Here is an 18,304-nt window from a genome sequence, read left to right as displayed (position 1 = left end):
TCCTTGGACTTTCTCAAGGCTTAACACTCTACCACTTGAGCCTCAGCACCACTTCCAGCTTTTTTCGATGTATGTGGTACTGAAGAATCGAACCCGGGTCTTCGTGCATGCTAGGCAAGCACTCTACCACTAGGCCAAACTCCCGGCCCCATACTATCAATTTTTTGAGCATTTATTACCATGCCAAATGGGTGTGTCAAATGCTTTGAAAATATTGCCTCAACTTTTCAGTTTTATGTGGCAATTACCATTTTAATGTAATTTTTTATGTGTAAACATTTATATTTAGAATAATAAATATTAGTAGAGAAATAAAATTTAAATAAATTTCCACTGTATAAAGACACAATCATCTTGACTACCAAAGCTAAGGAGAGTTACAGAGGGAGTAAATCTGATCAGTATAAATGTAAGCAAATATAGCTATGTCAAACTGAACCCCACTAATACAAAAAACTGATGGTAAACCAAAAAGAAAGCAGGGTGAGATAGTTCACACCTGTAACCCTAGCTATTCAGGAGGCTGAGATCTGAGGATCAAGGTTTAAAGCCATCCTAGGCACAAAAGGACCCGAGACTCTTATCACCAATTAACCTCTAGAAAACAGGAAGTGGGGCTTGGCTCAAGGATAGGGTAGTAGCCTTGAGTTGAAGAGCTCAGGGACAGCACCCAGGCCTAGTTCAAGCCCTATGACCCACAAAAAAAAAAAAAAAAGAAAAAGAAAGTTGCATTCATTTTGGTTATAACCAGTCTCAGAATAGACAAAAAGAAATTCAAATCTAAGAAACTTTCTTAATGTAGATTACTAATAGCATCAAGGCATCATATTCTAGGAAACAGTTTCTTAGGGAAAGTTGATGTGTTAAGATAGTATAATAAAAACTTAGTGCAAACTAAAGCAAGTCAGAAAGGACACTGGAATCAAAGGCAAACACGAACAACTTTAAAAGAAAGAATTTAATGTTAACTATTTGCATGGACTGTTTCTCACTAATTCAAATATTACTTTCCTCAGGTCATATTCAATTTTGTATATGAACTCTAATGTTTTCACAAGCTTTTTTGCTGCCCACAATTCCATTAAAGAATCAAGAAAACGGGAAGGGTGTTTGGCCTAGTGGTAGAAGTGCTTGCCTAGCATGCATGAAGACCTGGGTTCGAATCCTCAGTATCACATACATAGGAAAAAAAAAGCTGAAGTGGTGCTGTGGCTCAAGTGGTAGAGCGCTAGCCTTGAGAAAGTCCAAGGACACTGCTGAGGACCTGAGTTCAAGCCCCAGGACTGGCTAAAAAAAAAAAAAAAAAAAATCAAGAAATCAGCTTTTATGGTTAGGGGCTGCTTTTCTCTTCCCAACTTAAAAGAAAAAACAAAACAAAACAAAAGCCAGGTACATTTATGCCTGTAATACTAGATACTAAAGAGGCTAAGATCTGAGGATTTCAGTTTGAGATAGCCTGAGAGGAAAGTCTATGAGACTCTTATCTCCAACTAACCATCAAAAATGCTGAAAGTGGAACGAACAGTGGCTTAAAGTGGTAAAGCACAAACCTTGAGCAAAAAAGTTCAGGGACAGGCCAGGTTCTGATTGTTCACACCTATAATCCTCCATCTGAGGATCAAGGTTCAAAGCCAGCCGGAGCATGAAAGTCCATGAGACTCATCTCCAGTTATCCACCAGGAAACCAGAAGTGGTACTATGGCTCAAGTGGCCTTGAGCTGAAGAGCTCAGGGACAGCACCCAGGCTCACAGTTCAAGGCTCACCATAGACAAAAAAAAAGTCTTTCAAAACACTAAATAAGGTGGACCAGGAGTCTGGTCTAGTGGTAGAGTTCTTGCCTAGCATGCACAAAGCCCTGGGTTTGATTCCTCAGTACCACAAACACAGAAAGAGCCAGAAGTGGTGCTGGGGCTCAAGTAAGTGGTAGAAAAGCCTTGAGAAAAAAACCACCAAGGATCAGGTTTTCGTGAATGCTAGGTAAGCACTCTACCACTAGGCCACACTCCCAGCCCTTTTTCAACTATTCTGACATTTATCACTACAATTTTTTGAAATGGCCTAATTAATCAAAAATTCTAATGTTTGTGATTCCTTTATAAATTTTTTCCTATGACTTTCCTAAAAAAATTTGTCCTCTTACGATACTGCTTTAAGCAGAATAAATTTATGTTCATATAATCTCATGAATTGTTAGTCTTAATCTATCTGAGGTAATTATTATCTTCATTTTATAAATGAAAAATGTGAAATGCTCAGACATTAAACAACTTACCTAAGATCACACAAATATCTGTTTAAGTTACAGGGTTGGAAGATTTAGAGTTATTTTATGCATTAAGATTTCTAACTACAGCAGGCTGGGAGTGTGGCCTGGTGGTAGAGTCCTTGCATAGCTAGCATGCACAAAGCCTTGGGTTCAGTTCCTTGGTACCACACACCAAAAAAAATAAAATAAAATAAGCTGAGTGGTGCTGTGGCTCAACTGGCAGAGTGCTAGACTTGAGCAAAAGAAGCTTTGGGACAGTGCCCAGGCCCTGAGTTCAAGCCCCAGGACTGAAAAAAAAAAAAAAAAAAAGAATTCTAACTATACATTCCAAACTCATACTTGGCCACAGAAATTGGAATCTTTTTTTATAATGGGGGAAAAAAGCCAACTCTTAAGCTGGGCACTGGTAGCTCACACCTGTAATCTGATAGGATTATTCAAGGGCTGAGATCTGAGGAATGCAGTTCTAAGTCAGACTGGTCAGGAAAGCCCATGAGACTCCCTTAATCTCCAATTAACTAACTCAAAAGCAAAACATGGAGACAGTACCTTAAGTGGTAGAGCACTGGCCTTAAAAAAGAAAGCCAAGCAAGAGCAAGGACTCAATATTTGCATACCCAATGATATGGACATGGTACAGGAAATATAAACACAACTACATAGACATAAAAACTTATGTCTCTATAGACATAATGTTTTATTACATTGATATGTATCTATGATATACAAACCCTTAGCCTAATTTTGATTATGTTCTAAAAACTAAGTGCCAGTGATTGTAAATAGAGATTCCCTTCTTGAACACTTGTTTGTTAAACATGTTATTTGAAATATGATGTAAAATTCAATGTTAATAAATTCTTTAATAAAAAAGAAAGCCAAGCTTAGAGGAAAATAACTCCTTATAGAGTGGAATATGGTAAAATAAATAAGTTTCTAGTTGATTCTATAAACTTGAATCAATACTACCACTTTTACATGAAAGGAACCACATAAAGTTCTAATGATCAGTATAAATAAACTAAAACAAACAACAACAATAACAACAAAAAATCCTCCAAATCTAATACCAAGAATTTTGTTAGTCATAACCAAGTGATAGAATTCCATGTATTTTATTCACTTGAGGTTATGTGTGAATGAACAGATCACAAACCTTCTGCATACAGTCGTTCTGCGAGAAAAACTGCATCTCGGTAAGCATAATGGTTTAGTGCTTGCCATATAGCAGCCTGTAAGTGGAGAAAAAAAAAAGCAATTTTGAAATTCTGTATGTATTTAAAGTAACTACTACTAAACAGGCACCTAATTTACATAAAACCCCAATGTACACAGAGAAAATTATTGTGTGTTAGATAAAGCTCTTCAGAGTCTGGTCCCTAATATATCTGCTTTAATTCCCTTAGACCATAGGCGTCTGAGCCTTAGTACATCTATTTCTTTCAGCAGCTCTTTCTTTCAAATAGGCTCCCTCAGGAGCTTCCCCTCACAAACTCCTCATCCCAAAAGATCTAGCTTAAACAATAATGCTTTTCTAGTCATTTACTTCTTTTTTTTACTTCTTTTTTTAAAAAAACAAACAAACATACTTTAAAAATTCATATTTACATTACAGGTCGGCCCACTAAACACAGATTCTTAGCAGCAGTGGTTCTCAGCTACTTTTCATGATACATTTGAAAGAGACACTCAGATTTGTTACCCTCCCAATTTATTTATTTATTTATTTTGCTAGTCCTGGGCTTGAGCTCAGGGCTTGAGCACTGTCCTTGGACTTTCTCAAGGCTAGCACTCTACCACTTGAGCCTCAGCACCACTTCCGGCTTTTTGCTATGTATGTGGGGTACCGAGGAATCGAAGCCGGGTCTTTGTGCATGCTAGGCAAGCATTCTACCACTAGGCCAAACTCCCGGCGCCCAAACTCTCCCAATTTAAACACAACCAATTCTCAGCCTCTCACAGGACATATTAGAATACAGATGAGTAAAGTTATTATAGGATCTTTTTTGTGACACTCCTAGGTGTTTGAACTCAGGGACCGGGCACTGTCCCTGATCTTTTGTGCGCAAGGCTAGTGCTCCACCACTTGCTTCCCTTCTGGCTTTTTGTTGATAGACTTTCTTGCCACAACTGGCTTGGAACCATGATCCTAAGGTCTCAGTCTTGCAAGAAACTAGGATTACAGGTCTGAGCCACTGATGCACAGCTTGTATGACTAATCTTTAAATTTACTTGGATTATGTGGGGTTTTCCCTCCTACTCCTGAGTTTAAACTCAGGGCCTGAGTGCTGTCCCTGAGCTTTTTTTGCTTAAGACTAGCACTCTACCACTTCAGCCACTTAAGTACATAGTTCCATTTCCAGTTTTTATGGTGATTATTAGAAATAATAGTCTTGGCTGGGAGTTTGGCCTAGTGGTAGAGTGCTTGTCTAGCATGCACGAAGACCCAGGTTCAATTCCTCGGTACTACATACATAGAAAAAAGCTGGAAGTGGTGCTGAGGCTCAAGTGGTAGAGCTCTAGCCTTGAGAAAGTCCATAGACAATGCTCAGGCCCTGAGCTCATGCCCAGGACTGGCAAAAAAAAAAAAAGAGTTTTATGGGCTTTCCTGCCAGGGCAAGCTTTGAACCATGACTGTCTTGATTTAAGTCTCCTGAGTAGCTAGGATTACAGACAAGAGCCACCAGTGTTCAGCTATATTTTCTTTTTAAGAGTTATGAAACCTAACACAAAATGTATTTGTGAAAGGGCATTTTAAGTTTATGGTAATTAAAAACATCAATACCCATGCTTAAGAAATAGAATATCACTGTCTTCAAAAGGCCGTATGGGTTTCTTTACCATACGTTAACAATATTACCTCTTCTGCCCTAAAAAAGAAACTACTTCTCTAAATTTAGTTTATTTTTTTGTTTTTTTCAAGATTTTATGTACATTATCATCCTCATGCAGCATATTTAGTTTTCCTTGTCTAACTTTAATAGAAATAATCCCATTGAATATCTTCTACTGTGACTTGCTTTTAAAACACAGTACAGGGCCTGAGAGTTTGGCCTAGTGGTCGAGTGCTTGCCTAGCAGGCATGAGGACCCGGGTTCGATTCCTCTGTACCACATACATAAAAAAAGCTAGAAGTGGTGCTGTGGCTCAAGTGGTAGAGCTCTAGCCTTGAGAAAACCCAAGGACAGTGCTCAGGCCCTGAGCTCAAGCCCAGGACTGGCAAATAAAAAACAAAAACAAAAACAGAAAACACAGTACAGGCCAGGAGTTTGGCCTAGTGGTAGAGTGCTTGCCTAGCATGCACGAAGACCCAGGTTTGATTCCTAGGTACCACATACATGGAAAAAAGCTGGAAATAGTGCTATGGCTCAAGTGATAAGAGCTTTAGCCTTGAGAAAGCCCAAGGACAGAGCCCAGTCCCTGAGTTCAAGCCCAGGACTGGCAGAAAAAAACAAAAAAAATCAACCCCTCCACCAAACAACCCAGTATGTTGCTTTAATTTTTTCTTGATGATGAGCAATTAATTAAAAATTTTTTTCTTTTTGCCAGTCCTAGGCTTGAACTCAGGGCCTGGGTACTATTCCTGAGTTTCTTTTATTCAAGGTTAGCACTCTACCAACCACTTTGTGTGTGTGTGTGTGTGTGTGTGTGTGTGTGTGTGTGTGTGAGAGAGAGAGAGAGAGAGAGAGAGAGAGAGAGAGAGAGAGAGAGAGAGAGTGTGTGTGTGTGTGTGTGCGCGCGCACACGCATGCATGATGGGGCTTGGACTCATGGCCTGGGTGTTGTCCCTGAGCTCTTCAGCTCAAGGCTACCATCCTACCTCTTGAGCCACAATCCCACTTCCTGTTTTCTAGTGGTTACTAGTAGATAAGAGTCGGAAGTCCTTATTGCCTGGGCTGGCTTTGAACTGTGATCTCAGACTCCTGAGTAGCTAGGATTACAGGCCTGAGCCACTATGTCCAGCTTATTTAACACTTTTTTTTCTTTATTAACGTTGATTTTTACATCATATTTTAAAAGACAGGTTTAACAAACAAGTGTTCAAGAAGGGTATTTAAGGGGCCGGGAGTTTGTCCGAGTGGTTAAAGTGCTTGCCTAGCATGCATGAAGACCCAGGTTCAATTCCTCGGTACCACATATATAGAAAAAAGCCGGAAGTGGTGCTGAGGCTCAAGTGGTAGAGCTCTAGCCTTGAGAAAGTCCAAGGACAGTGCTCAGGCCCTGAGCTCAAGCCCAGGACTGGCAAAAAAAAAAAAAAAAAAAAAAAAGAAGGGTATTTAACACTTTTAACATGAATTCTACTTTATAATTTGTGGAATAAAGCTAAAAGCTAGTGGCTCACTCCTGTAATCCTACATAGGAGGCTGAGATTGGAGGATCATAGATCAAAGCCAGCCGGGGCAGGAAAGTCTGTGACACTCCAATTAAGCACAGAAAAAGCTAGAAGTAGTAAGTGCTAACTAGCCTTGAGCAAAAAAGAGCTCAGGGATAGCACCCAGGACAGGGGGTTGGGGGACTGAGAATTGTGGAATGATGTAACAAACAATGAGTTATAATGAGGAAATTAAAAAAGAAATCTTATTATTCATTACCTAATACTATGGACAGTAAATATTATAGAGAAAGTGGTACAGTCCTTGCTTAGCATGCATGACAACATGGGCTCAAACCGACAACACCATATGTACCATAAATACCACATAAGACATAAACAGAAACAACAAACAAATCAATAAATAGTCTCAAGTTACAAAACCTAGTTTGTAGGTTCACATGTATCATCTTGTTCCTAACCAAATTTTACCCATCCATGGAAATTAATTAGGAATGCCATCTCCTACCACAGTTTAAATTAGGTGGCTAAGAAGAAATCTTTTAGTGTAAAATTTAAACTATCAATATCATTTTTCCCCAGTATATTCTGAAGTAGTTGGCACATTCTGTAATGTGATTCCAACAGTGTATATAAAAACACAAGGCCATTTTTAGGATATTCTAAATGACAGAAATTCTAGAATTTCTACATAGGTAAGGATGCTACACAGACTTTAACTTGGATTTTGGTTCTCTATTAATGATAACTATAGATGAGAAAAGCTGCAGCCCTTGGAGATTCAGGTGAGTATTTTTTCCCTTCACTCCTACTGCAGTGTCTGGACACTGGCTAGGGTGGGGTGCTGTGGGAGGGGGGAGGGTCTTAGGTCTTCTCTGTCCCTAAGGGTGACCTGAACAAGGCTGGATGCCTGAGAGAAGTTGGCATCATTTGAGTGATACTGAGGACCAAGGATGGAGAGCAATCTCTCCAAAGTTAAAGAATAATAAAGTGGAACAAGAATCCAAGTTACTCCAGAGACAGGAGAACTCTCTATTATACTCTTAGGAAAGAGAGTCTAAGGTCCTTGAGCACTATCTTGTTGTGGAGAAAGGGTGCCGAAAGTAAAAAGAGGCTGGAAAGCTCTCCCAGAAGATGAGAGAAACTGAAACAAAGCCTCATGAAGGGAAGAGGAAGGTGAAATTTCTGTGGCCCATCTTCAGAATCCACTGTCAGAAACCCCAGTTATATCTCTTGACCTCTTTTATTTCTGCCCTAAGTAAAGAATTCTATTAATACTGCATTAGTGAAGGTTATGCACACAGCAACCAGATCACTTTGTGATCCAGTTGATTGCTATGCAAATTTATGCTGCCTGTACTACATACCAATTTTGTACCGTGACACTAATTTTGGGACAAACTGCATTTACCAGTTCCCAAAACCGAGATGGAAGTGGGCTGCATCATTGAGTACACACACTGTGGCTGCTCTGGCTGAAGACCCTGGCCCAGACCCCCTTTGGACCTCACAGGTTTCTGCTGGCTATGCCTCAGTGCTTCAGATTTATTTGTACATGGCCTCTACAGGTGAAAACATTGCCATTCATCTGATGTGATTTGAAGAAGAAAAAAAAACAACAAACCTTTAAACCAAAGAAAGTGGTAGGGGAGGAGGGGAGGGAAAGAAAGGAAAGAAGAAAGAGGAAGGCAGGCAGGCAGGCAGGCAGAAGGAAGGGAGTAAGTTAGTTGGGAGTGTGTCTTAATGGTAGAGTGCTTGCTTAGCATGCACAAAGTCCTGGGTTTGATTAGTCAGTACCCCATAAACAGAAAAACCTAAAAGTGGTGTGGTGTGGCTTAAGTGGTAGAGCTCTAGTCTTGAGCATAAAGAGGCTCAGGGACAGAGCCCAGGCCCTGAGTTCAAGGCCCAGGATTGGCCAATAAAGAAATAAAGAAAAAGAAAGGAAGAAATAAATTGTGAAACTGGGTGCTCTGGCTCACCCTCACACCTTTAATCCCAGCTATTCAGGAGGCTGAGATCTGAGGATGGTGGTTTGAAGCCAGGTTAGATTCTCATCTCCAACAAATCAGCAAAGAGTCAAAAGTCAAGGTGTGGCTCAGCTAGTAGAACACTGGCTTTGAGAGGCTCAGAAATAAATCCCCAGTACCAGCAGAAAAAGTAAGCTACAAGCATTTTCCTTAGAGAATTTCAACATTTGGATTGCACAGAAATCCCTGAAAATGTCACCAAGAAAACAATAGGCTAAAGGATATTTAAATTTAATTTGACTTACCAATTATTTTTCAAATGCTTAATGTGATCTTCAAACCTTAATCCAAGCAGATAAGTACTAACTAGATGACCAAATCACCTCTGAACTTTAGTAACTTGTAAAATAAAAATTTAAAACATCTACCTCCTCTAAGATAAAAAATGTAAAAGTATAGCTCAGTGCTTAAATTTTAAACTTGCATAGAAACCAACATGGCCTTCCAGACTAAGTATGACTTACATTTTTGAAACCACACATATAAACATCTTTCAAAAACAGGCACTTCCGTGGGGCAAACTGCAGTAATAGTGAAAGGAAGAAACACAGTACACATTTGCATCTTTTGGACAGATAATATTTTCCCTGGATTACTTTACTAGTGTCTTAACTGGCCTCTCATAATCTTTCCATCCTATGATTTAGTCTCTTCCTGCGAGCTTTATCAAAATTAAAAGCTGACCATGTTACTTCTTTCCTTAAAACTCTTTAGTAGTTTCTCTTACTATTGCTCTTATGATAAAAACCAAAGCCTCTGCTGGGCTCATGTCTGTAATCCTAGCTACTCAGGAGGCCAAGATCTGAGAATTGAGGCCAGCCTGGGCAGAAAAGTCCATGAGACTCTTACGTCCAATTAACCACCAAAAAGCCAGAAATGTCAAGTGGTAGAGCACAAAATCTTGAGGATAGCACCTAGCCCAAGAGTTCAAGCTCCAGGACCAGTATATAGTACACATGTGTAAAGACACATGTAAATAAAAATTAAATAAAAAAAAATCAAAATTCCCAAAGCAGGCACTGTGGCCCTGTTTTCACTTACCACTGTGATCTTTTATCATATTCTCTTGTGCTCTGCAATGGCATTTTTTCCAGTTCCTCAAATCTCCTGTTTCTCTTCTGTCACAGGTCCTCTGAGCATGCAGTTTACCTGGCATACTTTTCTCTCTCCAAACTTGTAAATTCTAGTCATACTTCAGATTTTTTATTTTATTTTCTTTCTTTTTTGGGGGGGGGAGGGGGAAGAAAGGGAGTCAGTCGTGGGCCTTGAACACTGGGCCTGGGCACTGTCCCTGAGCTCTTCAGCTCAAGGCTACCGCCCTACCCTTTGAGCCACAGCATCACTTCCGGTTTTCTGATGATTAATAGGAAATAAGAATCTCATGGACTTTTTAGTGCCTGAGCTGGCTTTGAACCATGATTCTCAGACCTCAGCTTCCTGAGTAGCTAGGATTACAGGTGTGAGCCACCTTGTCTGGATGTGTCTCTGCACTTTTTTTCAATTTAATTTTTTATTTTTATTATTATTATTGCTTTTTGCCAATCCTGGGCTTGAGCTCAGGGCTTGAGCTCAGGGCTTGAGCACTATCTTTGGACTCTCTCAAGGCTAGAGCTCTACCACTTGAGCCTCAATACCACTTTCAGCTTTTTTCTATGTATGTGGTACCGAGGAATTGAACCCGGGTCTTCGGGCATGCTAGTCAAGCACTCTACCACTAGGCCAAACTCCCGGCCCATCTCTGCACTTTTAAGGCTAAAGAAATGAAGGGATTGTGGCTCAAGTGTCAGAGTACCTGTGTACCAAATCCTGAGTTCAAAATCCCAGTGCTACCCAAAAAGAAAGTAAAGTAAATGAAAGACAATCCATATAGTTTCTATCCCTAATCTGGGCAGTTACCTCTGAATGCCTGGGTGATGATTCCTTCTTTGGGGGACTTGGGCATGGAATGGACTGTTCTCTAAGGTACTACAAATTCAGAGATGATGAGGAGCAGGGAGCTACATTCAGCTCCCAAGTTATTCATCTGCCTTTGCCTAACTCATAAGGGCCTTCTAAAAGAACAGCACTCTTCTAGAGTTATACAAATTAAAGCCATATGGATGAAATGCTGTTAAAAGAAAGTTAGGAAGTCAAGCAGCAACATTCCTTCTTTTTCCTGTTCCAAGTTAAGGAGAAATACCCTGATTTAATTAACAGCTAAATCTTTGCTTACATTAACTTGTACTCAGACTGAAAAATATAACTACTATAAATTGTTTTGTCTTAGTATCAGCTGGCCCAAATGCCAATAGTGCCAAAGTTAAGGAACCTTGATCTATATTCCCATGTAGCTGGATTATTCTACTAATTTGTCTATCTCTTAGACCCGTATCTATCTCTTCTCTCCTTGTCAATACCAGATTAATATTCCCAAAGCAATGTTTACAGCACATAATTCTGTTTAAAAAAATTCTTTTTAGCTAGGTTTGGTCTGTAATTTCAGCATCAGGGAAGCAAGAGGATACGGTTTGAGGCTAGCCTGAGCTACAGAGACACACTCTCAAAAAACAAAGTCAGGAGGCTGAGATCTGAAAGCCAGTCTAGGCAGGAAAGTCTGTGAGACTCTCATGTCCAATAAACTACTCAAAAAAGCTGGAAGCATCACTAAGGTTCAAAGTGGTATAGCACTAGCCTTGAACAAAGGAAATTCAAGGACAGTGCCCAGGCACTGAGTTCAAGCCCAGGTGGCAAAAAAAACATACAAACCCAAAGGTTGTAGCTTAGCAGTAAAGTACTTGCTTAAGATGCACAAAGCCTAGGTTCAATACCCAGGATTGCAAAAGAAGACAAAACAAGAATAACAACAACAACAACAACAACACCCTCTTTTATCCAAATAATGGTGATTCATTACCAACACACAATGTTAAAAGTTCTCACTCAGCTTAAATGTTAATTCTCTATAATCTGATTTTACCTGGCTACTAAAAACTTCCTTTTCCTGGCTAGAATTCTTGTGGTCAAGATCATTGCACATTACTGCTTTCTTTTTCTTCCTAACTGGTATTTTCATCTTTCACCTGAAGCTTCAAGTGGTATAGTGCAAGCATAGGGCCCCCAGAGTTCAAACTACCCAAACTATGCATACCACTTGAGCCACTGCACCACTTCCACCCTTTTCTGTGTACCAAGGATTCAAACCTAGGGTTTCATGCATGCTAGGGGGGCACTCTGCCACTAGGACACATTCCTTGCCCATCTTCTTAAGTTTTAAGTTCTATTTCCAAGAGTAGACCTTACTCATTTTTCTGTGCAGTCTAAAACACACTCAGTATAACATTCAATTTTTTTTCTGTGAAATTTTATTTTCTTAGCAAGACTCATAAAATTAGGAGGGTCTTTGTCATTTATTTTTAAGGATTAAGTCATATGTTAAACTTCTACTTGTTAGTCTCACACATATCTACACCACACTTTGTTCTAACAATTTTTGTGTGTGTGTGTGTGCTGGTTCTAAGCTTTGAACTCAGAACGCTGTCCCTAAGCTTGTTCAAGGCTGTAGTGCTCTACCACTTGAGCTACAGTTCCACTTCTGGCTTTTCTGGTGGCTGAGATCAGAATGTCAAACTTTTCCTGCCCTGGCTGGCTTCCAACCTTGATCCTCAGATCTCAAACTCCTAAGTAGCTAGGATTACAGACCAGAGTTACTGGCACCTGGCTAAAACAGAATTCATTTTTTTTTCTCCCAGACCTAGGGCTTGAACTCAGGGCCTGAGCACTGTCCTTGGGTTTTCTCAAGGCTAGAGCTCTACCACTTGAGCCACAGCACTACTTCTGGCTTTTTCTATGCATGCAGTACCGAGGAATCAAACACAGGTCTTTGTGCATGTTAGGCAAACACGCTACTGTCATACCAAATCCTAGCTCCTAAAACAGAATTTTTTTTTTGATTGGTCATGGGACTTGAACTCTGAACTGGATGCTGTTTCTGAGGTCTTCAGCTCAAGGCTCTACCACTTGAGCCACAGCGCCACTTCCCTAAAACAGAATTCTTAACTATCCTCTTTCAAATCTGTCCTGACCTTGCTAAGCAGAAAACAATTATTCATTTCTCAAATGGCACTACCACAATTAAATATAGGTAGTCATTCTTGATACTCTATCAAATCAATTTCTCGAATATTTCTTAAATTTCTGCTTTCAAATCATTTCCTAAAATTATGTACTCTTCCCTGCTCCACAGCTACTTGAGACGTATTACTTCACTTTAAGAGTAGTTTTTGGCCGGAAGCTCACTCATGCCTGTAATCCTAGCTACTCAGGAGGCTGAGATCTGAGGATCTCAGTGCAAAGCCAGTCTGGGCACTAAAGAAGTGAGACTCATCTCCAATTAATCACTAGAAAATGGGAAGTTGGGCTGTGGCCCAAGGGGTAGGGCGGTAGCCTTGTGCTGAAGAGCTCAGGGACAGTACCCAGGCCCAGAGCATTGTTTCAGCTTTTGCCCTTCACTTACCATGGCATTTCCCAAATAGTTGCCAAAGTATGCTACTTACTGAATCAATGTTACATATCATCAACAGACATTTTATCCCAAGTCCAGAATAGTTCATGATACAAAGAGCTCTCAAATGATGTGGTAAATACATAGTAATATAGTACCAACTGCAAGTTTTCCTAACATTTCCAATAGTGAAATCTTATTCCTAGAAGGAATTGATAAATCTATATAAAATGTTTGCTTTTTTCCCCCTGTCTGTTTGGTATTTTTTTTTTGTGTGTGTGTGGGTTATGGGGCTTGAACTCTGGGCCTGGGCGCTGTCCCTGAGCTCTTCAGTTCAAGGCTACTGCCCTACCCCTTGAACACAGCCTAACTTCCCATTTTCTAGTGATTAACTGGAGATAGAGTCTCAAGAATAATTTTTAGCTGGGGGCCATTGGCTCAAGCCTGCAATCTTAGCTACTCTGTTGGCTGAGATTTGAGGATTGCAGTTCAAAGCCAGTCTGAGCAGGAAAGACTGTGAGACTCTAATCTCCAATTTATCACCAAAAGCCAGAAATGGAGCAGTAGTGCTAGCCTTGAACAAAAAAGCTCAGGGACAGTGCCCAGGCCATGAGTTCAAGCCCAAGGACGGACACACACGGACACACACACACACGCACACTCGCAAGTTTTGGGTTAAAAGGTAGAGGTCATGAGACTGCTATTCAAAGCAGCCCAGGCAAAAAGTTAAGAGATCTCAACTCAATAAGCAGGCATCATGGGGAGGCACGGGTAGGAGGATGGAAGTTCAAGGCTAGCCTAGAAACAAAAGCATGAGCATCTATCTATCTATCTATCTATCTATCTATCTATCTATCCATCCATCCAACCATACCCATATCCATACATACCCAAAATGTAACTAAAGAAAAAAAAAAAGCAAAACAAACTAAAAGCTCTAAGAGGTATGGCTTAAGTAGTGAGTGCTGTCCTACCAAGTTGAAAACACTGAGTTCAGTCCCCAGTACCAGAGAACAAAACTCAAAAAACAATTTTTGGGGCCCTGAGTGTGATCTAGTGGTAGACTGCTTGCTTAGTGTATACGAAGTCCTGGGCTTGATTCCTTGGTACCACATACACAGAAAAAGCCAGAAGTGGTGCTGTGGCTCAAGTGGTAGAGTGCTAGCCTTGAGAAAGCTCAAGGACAGTGCCCAGGCCTTGAGTTCAAGCCCCAAGATTAGAAAAACAACAACAAAAATTCCAGGTTACTTTTTAAGAATATTCAAACTAACACATCATTTAGGCCAGGATGTGTTCCTCAATAGTTGACATTAAATATAAAGTAGAGCCAGGTGGCTCCCACTTGTAATCTTAGCTACTCAGGAGGCTGAAATTTGAGGATTTCAGTTCAAAGCCATCCCAGGCTCTAAAGTCCATGAGACTCCAATTAACCACCAGAAAACCCAAAGTGGTGCTGATGATCAAGGGGTAGGGCTAGGGTGATAGCCTTGAGCTGAGCTCAGGGACAACACACAGGCCCAGAGTTCAAGTCCCACAACCGACAAAAAACAAAAACAAAAAACATAAAGTAGGTGAGAGACCTTTTGTCTCCAGATAGGATTTGTAAAAAGACATAAATGCAAAGCATTACTTGTCTATGGGGGGTAATTTGGGAAGAGGATTGTATTTAAAGCATGTACAGCATATCACACTAGCTATTCCATGTTAAGACTTCAAACCTTTTTTCTGTCAACTTTTTCCTATGCCTAGTAACACCACAATCCTAAGGCATTCCAAGAAAGAAAGCAATTTTCCAACTTACTATCATTCTTTTTCAAATTCATGGAACCAGTCACATGTTTATACACTGCCTTACTGGACTACCATACTTTTGTCTTTCTTAGTAATTCTTCCCATTTTCTTAGCACTAGCCCTGTCTACTACTGTTTTGTTTATTTTTTTATTTATTTTATTTTATTTATTTATTGCCAGTCCGGGGCTTGAACTCAGGGCCTGGACACTATTCTGAGTCTCTTTGTGCTCAAGGCTAGCACTCTACCACTTGAGCTACCACTTCTGCCTTTTTCTGTTTATGTGTTACTGAGGAATCAAGACTAGGGCTTCCTGCATGCTATGCAAGCACTCTATCACTAAGCCATATTCCTACTGCCCCCTCACTTTTTTTTTTACGCCATCCTGGCCTTGAACCTAGGGCCTGGCGATTGTCCTTGAGCTTTCTGAAGGCTAAAACGCTCTACCACTTGAGCCACAAGACCACTTCTGGCTTTTTTTCTATGTATGTGATAGAACCCAGGGCTTTGTGCGTGCTAGACAAGCACTCTACCACTAGGCCACGTTCCCAGTGCTTAAGTGCTCAGATTATAGGGGAGCCATAATGCCTGGATTGAAATTCCTTAAATGGTATTTTTTTTTTTTTTGTCAATCCTGGGGCTTGAACTCTGGTCCTGGGCGCTATCCCTGAGCTCTTCAGCTCAAAGCTACTGCCCTATCCTTTATTTTTTTTTTTTTGCCAGTCCTGGGCTTGAGCTCAGGGCCTGAGCACTGTCCTTGGACTTTCTCAAGCTAGAGCTCTACCACCTGAGCCTCAGCACCACTTCTGGCTTTTTTCTATGTATGTGGTACCGAGGAATCGAACCCAGGTCTTCATGCATGCTAGGCAAGCACTTTAACCACTAGGCCAAACTCCCGGCCCCCTGCCCTATCCTTTAGCCAAGCCCCACTTTCCGTTTTCTAGAGGTTAATTGGAGATAAGAGTCTCAGGTCCTTTTGTGCCTGGACTGGCTTTGGACCTTGATCCTCAGATCTCAGCTTCCTGAGTAGCTAGGATCATAGGCGTGAGCTACTGCTGGGCCTGGCTTCTTATACTATAAATTGCTACTAATATTCTCACCTAGTTATATCCTAAAACTTCTTACCAGCATCCTACAATCTAGTGAAACAAAACAAGCATGGGGAGGGGAGGCAAATTTGACTTTTTAATCCTTAAAAATATTAAGTGTATTACTTCTTCTTTTTTTTTTTTTTTTTTTTTGGCCAGTCCTAGGCTTAAGCTCAGGGCCTGAGCACTGTCCTTGGCTTTTTCTCAAGGCTAGAGCTCTACCACTTGAGTCTCAGCACCACTTCTGGCTTTTTCTAAGTATGTGGTACCAAGGAATCGAACCCAGGTCTTTGTGCATGCTAGGCAAGCACTCTTCCACTAGGCCAAACTCCCGGCCAAGTGTATTACTTCTAAGAGTACTTAAAGAAAAAAAAAAAAGGAAACCTCACGTATACATTCTAGAATAGGGTACACATTTCTACTCTTTTCGATAGGCTGAAATAACTATTAAATGGTGGTTATATGCCCTCAGTGCAACCACTTTATCACTTTAAAAGATTTCTTAGACCAGAAAGACAAAAGAATCCCTGAGATTAAAATTATAAAGACATGAAATAGAAATTAAACAGCTTGAGGAATCTCTTCATCCATTTAATTTCATATTAGGCCTCAAAGTATTCTCTACCACTATGAGAAATTTGGACAGAAAGAAGGGCTGATCTAACTTATAAATGGGTAAATTTCCCAAGATACAACCCTTCATTATATTTCCAAATACTAATAGCTGTTCCATGTGAACAGCTGGAGACCATGCCAAACCAGGAGAAATGAGTATTTCATGCTGTGAAGAAAAATGAAGGAACTGTGGAAGCGGAGATGATTAAAATATTTATTATTTGCTATCTCAGGCCTATTTAAGGCAATCCAAAGGAATTTCTAAAAATTGCAGTGCTTTATAACTTAAGAATAAAGTTCAGGGGTTGGGAAAGTGGCTTAATGGTAGTTTGCCTGCCTAGCATGCATGAAGAACCCCCGGGTTCGATTCTGTAGTAGGTACACACACACACACACACACACTGAAGTTCAGAACACAATATTTACAGTAGGATATCAAATTCTCCCATCCATTCAGAGATCACAGGGTGGGCTCAAAGTCTCCCACACCTGGTCCATTACCAAGGGACTTAGGGTTCAGTTTTTCAGATTGCAGGGGGGGGAAACGTCTTAGCATTGCACTACACAGTCCAATAAGGTATCTTCTCTGACAACAAAATACAGCGCGTTAAAGCATGCCTTGGTGTAGTAAGGCCAAGTAAATGGATGGAAAAAAAAACCAGTTTGTTTTTCCATTTTCAGAACGACTTATAAACACGCACAATAAAATTGTCTTGATCTCTATCTCAGTGGAGAATGGAAATGGCAATGGCAATGGAAAAACCCAGATTTGCCCTTTTCACACTGCCCCTCTCCCCCGTCCTTGGTTCAGGGGCTGGCACCTCAGCGCTGATCTTTAGGAGTTCTTTCAGACCATCAATGTCTACTGGGAAATCCACTGGGCGAGAAAGGCAATGTGAGAAAGGCTGGAAAAGTCTGCTACCAAAATAAAAATTCATATTAACACCGAGTCTCTATAACCACTTTCTCTACCCTTTCAAAGAAAAACAAAAACAAAAAAGAAAACACACACACACACACACACAATTCCCTCGCAAAGTCGCCCCACCGCCGTCAAGATCACACCAACTCGGTTCAAATGAGTAATCCCTGTCACCCCTGAGACAAGAGGACATCTGGGGCGCGCTTCCGGCCCCTCACCTCCCACCCCGACCAGGCCCGGGAGACGAGGGGAGGACCCCAGACGAGCAGGAGGGGCTGGGGTGGCTGCGAGCCCCGACAGAAAACCAGCGATTACTGCTGAGCTCCACTCACACTGGGAGAAGAGGTAACGCGGGGCCGGGGACAACATGGCTTAGCAGGCGGCCAAGGCCTCGGGCACGGACGAGAGACAGGCCGGACCCACAGAAGGGGAGGCGGGAGAGGCAGCCAGGCCTAGGCCGCACCAGGCCGCCAAGTGGCTAAACGCTGCTTCCCGACCGAGGCTTCGCGCGAAGCTTCGGTGATGGAGGTAATGGTTACCTGCACGGGTTCCTGCAGCACCGTCATCATAGAGGCTCAGGCCCACTTTCTGCAGTGCCTCAGGCACTCCCCCCGTAGCGGCTTCGGCTCGGCCAGCCCCGGCTCATTTAAACTCACCAGCGACCGTTACCGGGGGATGGGGAGGCCGAGCGATAGCCGAATACTTCCGAGCGGTTGACGGAAACACCCGAAGCGGAGCGTTCCGAGGGACAGCTACGCGGAAAGGCCCGAAGGACAGCGGAA

The 18,304-nt window shown here is 41.4% G+C and overlaps 1 protein-coding gene across 2 annotated transcripts in view; it reads right to left on the bottom strand.

Annotated features, from left to right (window-relative positions):
• Cdc27 (cell division cycle 27) overlaps positions 1-18,210 on the bottom strand; it is a 55,370-nt gene extending 37,160 nt beyond the window's left edge. For both annotated transcript variants that reach the window (XM_090349997.1, XM_090349998.1), the window contains exons 1-2: positions 18,062-18,210; positions 3,424-3,499 (exon numbers count right to left, since the gene is read on the bottom strand). In XM_090349997.1, the coding sequence (XP_090206123.1) occupies positions 3,424-3,499; positions 18,062-18,091 (106 nt within the window). In that variant the 5' untranslated portion in view covers positions 18,092-18,210. The remainder of the gene's footprint in view (positions 1-3,423; positions 3,500-18,061) is intronic.
• Between the last annotated feature and the right edge of the window lie 94 nt (positions 18,211-18,304).

The sequence above is a fragment of the Megascapheus bottae genome, chromosome 17 (genome assembly GCF_031878675.1).
Source record: "Megascapheus bottae isolate mThoBot1 chromosome 17, mThoBot2.hap1, whole genome shotgun sequence".
NCBI lineage: Eukaryota > Metazoa > Chordata > Mammalia > Rodentia > Geomyidae > Megascapheus > Megascapheus bottae.
This window is presented reverse-complemented; position numbering and strand designations above follow the sequence as displayed.